A 10,723-nucleotide genomic window follows, 5' to 3' on the forward strand; every position below is an offset into this window, starting at 1 on the left:
CTATTTAAAAAAATTCTGCATGAGCTTTCGAAATACTTCTGCGCTGTCTGGTCTGCCATTAACCTGCAAGGTATGATAAAAGCCTTTTTATGGGTGCATACGTAGCAAGTCAAGCTACATTTCAACATAGCCTAACATTTGTCTGAATAAAATTGGCATATCCACATGTAGGCTAATTCATACGATAGACCTGGAAGTAGAAACCTACTGTAGGCTAAATGGTGTGGGCCTGGTATCAAAAGCGTCTGTCCATATGTTGATGGATATGCCACAAATAATTGAATATAGGCCTAGGCCAAGGTTGTGTGACTGACAATTAAATAATACAGCCCCAAAGAAGTTGGGAAAGATACAAATTGTAAATAAAAACGGAATGCAATAATTTACAATTATCAAAAACCTATGACGTATTCACAATAGAACAAACAACGTCAAATGTTGGCAGTGGGACATTTTGAAATTCAAATTCAAATTTTCCAAATATTGGCTCATTTTGAATCTCATGACAGCAACAAATCTCAGGTGCAATAAGACCTGGGTTTGATTCCAGCCCCGTGGTCCTTTCTGGATCCCACCCCTGCTCTCTCTCCCACTCACTCACTTCCTGCTGATCTCTACTCCTGTCTCATTAATGGCATAATGTCTCATTAAAGCCCCCCAAAAATACTTTTAAAAACCCATTTGATGTCATCTATATGTTCTATTCTGAATAAAATATGGACTAAACTTCCACATTACAACTTTCTCTGGTGTTACTTTTATCCTTTGTGTGTGTGTGTGTGTGTGTGTTTATGCATTGTGGCACTTTGAGATCATTTATTTGATGTAAAGCACAATATAAATCAAATGTGTTATTACTATTATTATTACATTTTTGCATTCCGTTTTTATTTACAATTTACCTTGTCCCAACTTTTTTGGATCGGGGTTGTGCTCTACTCGTTGAAATCTTTTTATACTGTTGCTGTCTGAAGTGATTATTATGTGGGTGTCCTGGGATTATGTAATAATTTATGTGGGTGTTTACTGGAAGCCAGACATTGAATGAACCAGCAAGGCGTCACTTACTCATTCACTGCAGTCTCTTTTAGGAGACGTCCCCCCTCTCTCATGTCTCTCTCTCTCTCTCTCTCGATGACTTGCCCCGTCTGTCACACTGTTGAATTACCAACCAAATTAAGTCAAGCGGGAATGAATGATTCCATGAATTAGTTCAGTTCAAGAGTCAGCTAAATCATCATCATCATCATCATCACATTTACTGTATACTACAAGGCAAGTTGAATGATCAGTATATGGTCAGTATAGCCCAGCCTATGTGTGGTGTTTGTGATAGGCCTACATACAGACACGCACACACACACACACACACACACACACACACACACACACACACACACACACACACACACACACACACACACACACACACACACACACACACACACACACACACACACACACACACACATAGCCTACTAGACACTGAATAGGGCAGTTATAATGATCCATTCTAAAGGATGTGTCCTTGGCTGTGACCTACTGTATAGGCCTACCACAGCCTGACAAATGGCCGGCCAGCCTACCTCTTGTAGCCTATTTGCCTGAGCTACAGCCTAACAGGCCTATAATAAATAATAATTATGACCGCCGCTAGTGATCAGATTTAGTCGTATCTACAGCTCTGGGTTTAGTCAGAGTTTTTTTTCTTCTGTAATTTTGTGTCAACGATTCCTGGGACACTGACTGTCACGGAACCATTGATTTTTGTTTCCATCACACACCCCAGCCGGACTGGACCCCTGAAAAGGAGGGTAGGGCACATCGTTTTCTATGAATATCTCGAGAATCGTAGGGGCCATCAACCCATCCCATACCACTCATTTGATGTATAGCGCCACCTAGTTAAAAATTAAAAGCAAATAGGTGTTGTAATTGCAGGTATCTCTGCCTGACATGGTTAACATGCTTTACGGTACATCTTGTTACAGGCATATAATGATTTGAATATTATAATTATGATTCTTTACTTTAGTAATCATATGCATGTGACAAATAAACCTCCTTGTATCTTTGTATTATTGTTATTTGTATTATTATTATTACTCATCATAATAATAATTAATATTAATAATAACAATAATAATAATAATATTAATACATTTAATAGGCCTACATCTGACATCATTTGGACTAGGCCCTAGCTTTTAAGCCTACCAACACTCAAATGGCATGCAGATTTTCTAAAATCACTATTGCTTACTAGGCTTGACATTACCTGCGTTGCCTCACACCACTATGGTTCAGACCATGACAGTTAAAGAGAGACATGCATCATTTTCACCATACGTATTTTTTGTAATATAACCGTTTTATTCGTCAACTGTTGAATCTGTTGTGATTTTGTAATCTTAGTTTTCTATTCATAAAATAAATTAATCACCATTATATCGAAAAGTGGACAGGAAAATAAGCTATACGATCTACGAATACCCTGTGTTTTTTCGTGTTTTGAATGGTCACATCCAATCCCTGAACAGGAAGAACCGGTGTTTACAGTTAGGACGCAGGAAGAAGAACATCGTGCGTGGCCAATTTCCCAATTTGAGTTAATTTGCCAAAGACGACTGAAAGCGAGACAGTTGTTCGTGGTTACAATGGATGCATTCACAAAAACTAAAACGCAAATGCTGTGAGTCAATGTACACTCACGCTTGGACATAGACCGTGCTAGCCTTCTCAATGTTGCAATTGCAGGGATAACAAGCTAGCTAGCTGTGCTAGCCAGCATTAGCCTACCCTTCCTTGCCAAGTGACAACATTTAACAGGTAATTAATTCGATATCGCTTATGTCACTGTACAATTAGCATGAGTTAGTATCATTTGAAAATATAGTTGGTGTGCCTGACACAATGGCACGTTACTAAAGGTTGTGTTGTTGATATGATTCGTTCCGCACTCTACTTGTCTAACGCTAGATTTCTTTTCCCTGTTCATGTGGTAGCTAGCAACACACCCCTCTTCAATGTGACGGTCTGCGAGTCATTGTTTTTATAGATATGAAAAAAGTCTTCTCAGAGATGGTGTTGACATGGTGTCTAACCCGACGTCATACCAACTATGTCTGACAGACCACAGTCTTTCTCTTGGCTAGCCATGGGTGCAGAAAATAGTGCCCTGCGGAGCGTGGTCCTGGAGGAGCCGTTGCTGACATTTCCCTCCGGACTCACCATGTACTCCGCCTTACTCCAGGACGGCAAGCCCGCCTCAGTGTTCGTTCATAAGCAAGGCAACGAAGACAAAGTGAGAAAAGCTGCCAAGGTATTGTACTGTTACAGTCATTGCACACAGATAGGGATAAGTGGCTCCTTCTAACAGCTTGTGAAAGTTTTCAGTGTTTACATAAACATTTCACTTATGCCTTGATCATTACCCTAGTCAGTTTCTTTCTGTGCAGCACCTGAAGACGTTACGGCACCCGTGTCTTCTGCGCTTCCTGTCGTGTTCGGTGCAGGACGGTGGTGTTCACCTGGTGACGGAGCGTGTGCAGCCTCTGGAGCTGCTGCTGGAAGAGCTGAGCCCTGAGGAGATCTGCGCAGGCATCTTTGACCTGCTGCAGGCACTGGTGTTCCTGCACGACCGGGTAACCCTTCATTGTGTGACACACACACACACACACACACACACATAGACAGACACACACTGAGAGTAGTTTCCATCTTTATGTACTGTTGTTAGTGCCTGGAAACAGCTCAAAACTCTTGGAATCATACATCTGCTTGTTTCCCTCCAGGGCAAGTCGAGCCACAACAATGTGTGTGTGTCCGCTGTGTTTGTGAGCGAGGATGGCCATTGGAAGTTGGGAGGCATGGAGACTGTGTGCAAGTTCTCTGAGGCCACACCAGAGGTTTGAGCACATTCTCAGTGTCCATTCACAAATAAAATTATTCTGTTCTTAGGTCCTGTGAGTGGGGTCGGGTGGGGGAGAGACATACTGTTGTGCTGAAGGATAGTTCTGTGAAATCTAATCGCTGGCTTAGATTGTATTTGATGTGGTCCGGAGGCTTCTTGCCCATACATGTAATCTTTCATGAAGTTTGTTAGATTCACATAATGTGAACTTGCTCAAGATCCCAATGGTGTCTTTGTTTGGCTTAAGGTGAAAGACAAGCTGAAAGCCATAATGCTAGGAATCACTGATACGTTTCTTGGGATGAAGAATAGGATCTGGTTAGCCTAAATTCTATCAGCCAGGTCAGGGTGGCCTCTGGCCTTCGGTGGAGGCAGTAGTACAGCAACTTGACCTCTGAAGTTGAAGTTAATGGCATATTTTTTATATCTCTTTCTATGTCTGCCTCCTCAGTTTCTTGGCAGCATCCAGGCGGTGAGAGAGAACACGGTTGTTCCCCCCGAGGAGAAGGTAACTTTGGTTTGGCGATGCATTCCACTGCATAAAGCTAAAGGAATGTCCTTTAGAGCAGTGGTTCTCAACCTTTTTCCCCTCGGGACCCAAATTTGAATATACCAAGTCAGTCGCGAGTCGCGACTCAATAGTAAAATTACAGCCATCATCATTCATCAAGCCAATAGTTTGACAATTGATTTTAGAAGAAAAAAAAAAGAGACATTCAGATAGCCTAGGCTTACATTAATGCACACATTTCATAGCCTAACGAACACATTGGTATGCAGAGGTGCATTTAAATTTGAAAGCATAGGCGAACGCTTGTAAACCGCTTTCAGTTTGCCTTGATCTCGGCAAACGTTTGCAAACTGTGAGGGGGTAGTTCTCCGTGAACATACAGCGGACGTGAGTTAGATGAAGGCAACAATGCAATTACAGTTAGAATGCAACACCAAATCATTCAAATGTAACTGTTCGAAGAAAACATGTTCACCATGAACAGAACCAGGTTCAGGTAGCATAATGTTAGGGGCTTCGAACGCTGCTTTAGAGTGTTACCAATACTGCTTAGGACAGGTCCAATCCATGTTATTGCATTAGTCATCTTGCCACTTATTTAGCCTGCTTAACTTATGTTTGTGTATAGTGTGTTGCGGTTCATTTCGTGATTGTCTCCTTTAAGGTGGAAGGTTTCAAGGTGCTGCCGGACCAGTACGCTCACTCCCGTGACGCCTTCTCTTTTGGGGCAATGCTGGAGACCCTACTGCCGCTGCTCACTGGCTATGGTGAGTCCGTTGCCGTAATTTGCCGACTATTAGCCGCGGCTTATACATTGATTTAGCAAAATTCTTCAGCTATGAAGTTAATACACAGGGACAGTTAATATGTTTTTTTGTATGCTGTCCTGTGGCTTATGCACAATGCGGCTAATTCACAGGAAATTACTGTACGCTCAAACTTGCTAGTTTGACCCCATACCCATTACTACTGATAACGTCATACACACTGATACAATTGTTTTCCTTCTTACTGATAAGTTCCTGTAAGAATAAAGCGACTTGTTTTTACCTGAGCTGAGAGTATCAGCTCCACTCTGTTTTATTATTTGTTTACGCAAGAATGACTCCATTTTGGGCTAGTTTCTTTGTCCAAACTCCTTTCTGTCTCGCTGTCTTAAACCATTTGCGCTTGTCCTGTCCCCTGACTCGTCCATGTTGTCTCCTCCGTCTTTGCAACCCAGTCTCTCAGGAGCTGGCCGAGAGCCTCCAGTCCACGCTGCAGGCCAGCCTGTTGTCCTCTGACCCAGAGCAGCGGCCACCTCTCAGCTCGTTGCTGACTCATGAGTTTTTCAGGTGCGCCTTGTACTCACCACTTACCATTTATTCTCTGATTTGCCAAGAAATCCCCATTGATGTTATCTTGCTAACTGTGCATTGTTTCAGTGCATTAATAGTTTCTGCTGCAAGCAGTTCAGCTTATGCATTTTTTTTTATGTGGTTTAAACAAATAAAAATATATACTTCTTTAAATTAATGATATGGTTAAGGCCCTGGAACATGCTGGTCATGAACGTAACCAAGCTAATAGGTTGAGAAAGTCTGTGTGTTTGTCATCTTTAGTATGGTAATGTCTGTCTGGTGGTTTTATGAATCATGAACACCTCTCCCCAGCCAGACAATAACACATCCATTTTGTGTGCATGTGGGAATTATCGCTTTGATGTATTAGCTTTCTCATTTGAGATATTAAAAAAAATCAGAGAAGCCATTTTGAATGAGCTGATGATGAATGTGTTTTTCTTTGGCAGGAATGACTTCCTGGAGATCATGAATTTTTTGAAGAGCCTGACATTGAAAACTGAAGAAGAGAAAAATGAGTTTTTCAAGTGAGTGAGTGTGTGAGAGAACCGACCTGGACCAAACCAGTCAGTGTACTTCAACAGGCAGATTACAAAGATATTTTTAGCTTTTATCATTGACATTAGAATTAACAGCAGCTTACCAATATTATCATCACTCTCTTTCCTACCTTTGTGTGTATCCGAATCTGTGTATTTACGCGTGTCTGTGTTCAGGTTCCTATTGGACCGTGTTCAGAGTCTGCCTCAGGAGTTGCTGGCATCGCGTTTGGTTCCACAGCTTCTGAACTCTCTGGTGTTTGCTGAGCCCACGGCTGTCAAAAGCTTCCTGCCACATCTGCTGCGACCCAAGAGAGGTACGTACGTACGTACACACACACACACACACACACACACACACACACACACACACACACACACACACTCTTAAAACAAACACCTATCAGACAGACTAGACATACTGAAATGAGATGTCTTCAGCTATGGGGTGAATATGCAGGGATGGGTTGTTTATTCTTTCTGATTAAAGCATGAACTGATTCAGGGTTATTGGGTGCTGCAGTCATAAGTTACATGAGTGCAGTCAATACACACAATATACAGAGAGTTACTGTCTATTTACGTATGTATCATACTTGTTAGTACATGTTCTACCTTTTAGGCAATATCCTCATGTGACTAGTAATCTCTCTGTAACAACTGTATGAGATGCCAGAAACCAGGAACTAACACCCACACACACACACACACACTCTCTCAGTCATCTTGTGTTTCTGATTAGATTCTGTAGATAGTGAAGAGTGTTTGCTGCTGGAGGCTCTGTACAAGAAGCATGTGGTTCCTCAGCTGCTGAAGTTGTTCAAGATCAACGAGGAACATGTCAGGATGGTGCTGCTCTCACACATCCACATCTACGCTCCCTACTTCTCCCATGACGAGCTCAAGAACCACATCCTACCTCAGGTACCCACCCCCTCGCCTCCCCCGATCATAATCCAGGTGTTCCTTACAAGTCTCCTTGGTCTGACTCCTCTTCTGCGTTGCAGGTTTTACTGGGAATGAGAGACACCAACGACTCGTTGGTTGCCATGACGCTGCAGAGCCTGGCGGTTCTGGTGCCGCTGCTGGGCGCACAGGTGGTGGTGGGCGGGGAGAGGACCAAGGTGTTCAAGCGGAGTACGCCCAATTTCAGCAAGTCCACAGAGGTCACCCCTGAGAGTGAGCACACACACAGACATACAAAACATTTTGAATACAACAAAACGATACAAACCTACAACACGTTTTCTGCTGAATATGTCCCTCATTTATTCCGTGATCGATCACATTATGACATTATCATGCAATGGAAACACATTCATCATTCATCATTCTATTGTCCAAAAGCTTTTATTGATTTCAATGTGAAAAGACAGATTAGTTGCTAATTGTGTGTGTGTGTGTGTGTGTGTGTGTGTGTGTGTGTGTGTGTGTGTGTGTCTGTGTGTCTGTGTGTCTGTGTGTCTGTGTGTCTGTGTGTCTGTGTGTCTGTGTGTCTGTGTGTCTGTGTGTGTGTGTGTTTATCATGTCTGCAGCCTCTCCAGTGCACATTGTGGCCCCAGTGATGCCGCAGCTCTCCCAGCCCTCCAAGGTGCCCGGCCTCTTCCCCAAGCACGGCTCCCCGGTAGGCGGTGTGCTCATGCAGGATATGAGCTCCCTGCCGGCCACCAGAGGCTCTAAACTCCCTCCTGCACCCCAGCCAGGTACTTGTGTCAGCCCATCACTTACACCTGTCTTCTATTGATAAAGACTCTGGAAGAACCACTTGGGGTGGGATGCAGCAGATGTTTGTTTTGCTGCTGTAGCTCAAATGTTATTCATGGGTTTCATCAGGTCCCTTTGCACAGGTGTATTAATCAAGCACCATGCAGTGTGCATTCATAACCTAGGTGCTTGATTAATACACCTGTGGAAAGGGACCTGATGAAACCCATGAATAGCCATGGCAGAAATGGAATATTTTAATGTTGTGTAGTAGTTGGGTCATTCATTTGTGTTCGCAACATTTGAGGAGAGGCGTAAGGCACAAAGCAGAACCAAAGAGGGCAATGCATCCTCAGGACCCATAGTACCTGTCTGAGTTTTAAATTTTAATTCATTTTAATTTCATTTTAATTTTAAAATGTTGAGCTGTAAGGTAAATCAGCGGAGCTCATCAGAGGATGCTGTGAATGGGCTGTAGCATTTGGGGCTAACAGTGAGAATGCGTGCTGTGTTTGTGTAGCTCTTAGCAGAGCGATGGCGTTACCTCTGAATGGGTACGACGAGCTGAAGGAGAAGGAGAAGGTTCCGGAGAGGGCAGGAATGAGTCACAGCATTCGGGGCTAACCGTGAGAATGTGGTGTTATCTTTTGTGCAGTTCTTAGCAGAGCGATGGCGTTACCTCTGAACGGGTACGGCGAGCTGAAGGAGAGGGAGAAGGTTCCGGAGAGAGCAGGAGGGACTTCTGGCCAAGCGGACGGGTCACCGGAGGACTGGCCAGACTGGAGCGACTCGGAGGATACGGAAAGGAAACCCAATCAGCCGGTGCAGATCCAGATCCAAGCTGCGGCCGACAGCCCGGACGAGCCAATTGGCAGAGGGCAGGAAGAGGAGGAGCCCTGGGACGACTTTGAGGAAGAGGAAGTGACATCAGACCAGTCACCCACCACACCTTTGCCAGTGCCAAGGGAGGCAGCTGGCAACAGCCAACAGTCAGAGACTGGCAAGGGCTCCAAAGCACTGAAGCTGGGCTCTGCCATCAGAGCGGCGCCACTGTTGCCCAGCAGAGATGCATCGTGGGATAGTAGCTGGGAGCAGGAGGGTGAAACCCCTGCGGCGGTGTCCGAGTCTAAAGCCAAAGCCGTCATTGACGCTCAGAAGCCAAAGGGTGGCGGCAGCGTTGGTGAGCTGGGTGAAGAATTCACCATCATGGTGAAGAAGAAGCCGGGGAACGACCCAGAGCTGGACTTCTTTGCTGACATGGAGCCAGACATTCAGCTGTCGTCCACATCAGCCTCCCTGCTAGTGCCCTCTGCAGGCCTGGGGAGTGCAGGACACAGTTTGGCTACAGACGCCTCGCCAGCTGTGTCGGACCTTCGAGATACAAATCTGTCTGCCAACAACATGTCACTCACTGCCAAATTTGCTGCGGAAGACATAAGTGAGGTAAGCTTCAACCTGTAACCTTGTTTGTACTTTGGGTTACAGATCTACAGAAGGTGCACTGCTGCTGAGAGTTAAGGTGAAGTAGGGGTGTACGTGTGGGTTATTTTACAGGAACGGCTAGAATAAATTACTTCACTCAGTGCATATACATTTTGTATTAATGATGTACCATCACTTAACGGTTGCTGCCTAATGCAGGATAAAAGAGAGAGAGAGGACTACAGAATATGGTGTCAATTCCTCAAAAATCGAATTTGCTGTTCAGTCAGTTCTTGCAGACAGTGGAATGTGAGCAGCTTTAGAGGTCAGAGGAGAGGATGGAGTCATATCTTTGGTGTCATCTTGCAGGCGGACGCTGTGGGCTGGGGAGACGGCGATGACCTCAACTGGGAGGACGAGAATGCCTGGTGATGAACTGTGAACCTCTAGAGCAAAGCCATACAGGAAATAGATGGAGAGGGAGAGACTGGCAGTGGAGAAGTCTGTCCTTCAGCTGCAATCTGGGAGCCGGCAGGGGTCACCTTCCCCATCACTTATGATGAACCTAAGACCGTTACAATCAAGTGTGAGAGGACACGGTTATGGATTTTTAGTTTGGGAACTTTTTTTTTTTTTTTTTCTTCAACTGCGAATGCGTCTAGCCTTTTTTGGGGTGGAGGGGTGGAGGGGTGGGGGGGGTGCTCATGCTGGAATGGACATTTTGTTGTTGTAGCTCTGTGTCAGCCAATCTGACCTCCATTAGATCTGTTTTATATAACATAGAACATCTGCCAAAAAATCGCCATAGTAACTGAACCCACAAAGAATCTGGACAGATGTCCTCGGAGAGAGGGCCTGACGGACGGTCCAGTTCCTGAACAGACCACTGGATCCCCTGCTTTTGTTGTGCCATGAGACCTTGAGCTCGAGTCGTGACAGAGAGCCTTAGGAGCCAGGACTACAGCGTCCACACACCGCAAGAGATTACACAAGTTTTTAATCAAGCATTTGTGTGTCAGGTTTGCTGGATACAGAGTGAGATGAGGGTGTGTGTGTGTGTGTGTGTGAGAGAGTGAGAGAGAGTGTGTATGCGTGCGAGTGTGAGAAATCAGAGATGGACATGATATAATTTATTTGTATTTTGGGCGGGATGATGTGGAAATAAATAGTTTTATGGTATCTCACCCAGTTGGGTTGCGTATGTGTTCTTACAAATCTGCAGACCAGGTTGCAGACGCTTGTAAAGTCTTGCAAGAGGCACATCACAAGTCATAACAGTTAGCCCATTTCTCAC

The 10,723-nt window shown here is 44.5% G+C and overlaps 1 protein-coding gene across 5 annotated transcripts; it reads left to right on the plus strand.

Moving 5' to 3' along the window:
- The first annotated feature begins 2,568 nt into the window (after positions 1–2,568).
- Positions 2,569–10,622, plus strand: scyl3 (SCY1-like, kinase-like 3). 5 transcript variants are annotated; one of them, XM_062556051.1, is made up of 14 exons: positions 2,569–2,829; positions 3,140–3,322; positions 3,459–3,644; positions 3,795–3,908; positions 4,365–4,421; positions 5,089–5,191; positions 5,647–5,758; positions 6,214–6,291; positions 6,481–6,620; positions 7,046–7,227; positions 7,311–7,482; positions 7,839–8,006; positions 8,663–9,450; positions 9,799–10,622. In XM_062556051.1, exons 2-14 carry the CDS (start codon positions 3,158–3,160, stop codon positions 9,859–9,861), a joined length of 2,328 nt encoding a protein of 775 aa, XP_062412035.1. In that variant the 5' UTR covers positions 2,569–2,829; positions 3,140–3,157; the 3' UTR covers positions 9,862–10,622. The 5 variants fall into 5 exon arrangements, with proteins under 5 accessions (XP_062412035.1, XP_062412031.1, XP_062412032.1 ...); XM_062556047.1 differs by having other exon boundaries at positions 3,006–3,322; positions 9,799–10,621; XM_062556048.1 differs by having other exon boundaries at positions 3,059–3,322; positions 9,799–10,621.
- Positions 10,623–10,723: the final 101 nt, after the last annotated feature.

This window comes from Sardina pilchardus, chromosome 15, assembly GCF_963854185.1.
Source record: "Sardina pilchardus chromosome 15, fSarPil1.1, whole genome shotgun sequence".
NCBI lineage: Eukaryota > Metazoa > Chordata > Actinopteri > Clupeiformes > Clupeidae > Sardina > Sardina pilchardus.

Bases quoted from the DNA above. Each gene is read 5' to 3' on its own strand.
- scyl3 (XM_062556047.1), top strand. From the start codon at position 3,122: ATGTCTGACAGACCACAGTCTTTCTCTTGGCTAGCCATGGGTGCAGAA. The intron at 3,909-4,364 runs GTTTGAGCACAT...CTGCCTCCTCAG, and splicing joins TCTCTGAGGCCACACCAGAG to TTTCTTGGCAGCATCCAGGC. The intron at 7,483-7,838 runs GTGAGCACACAC...TCATGTCTGCAG, and splicing joins CACAGAGGTCACCCCTGAGA to CCTCTCCAGTGCACATTGTG.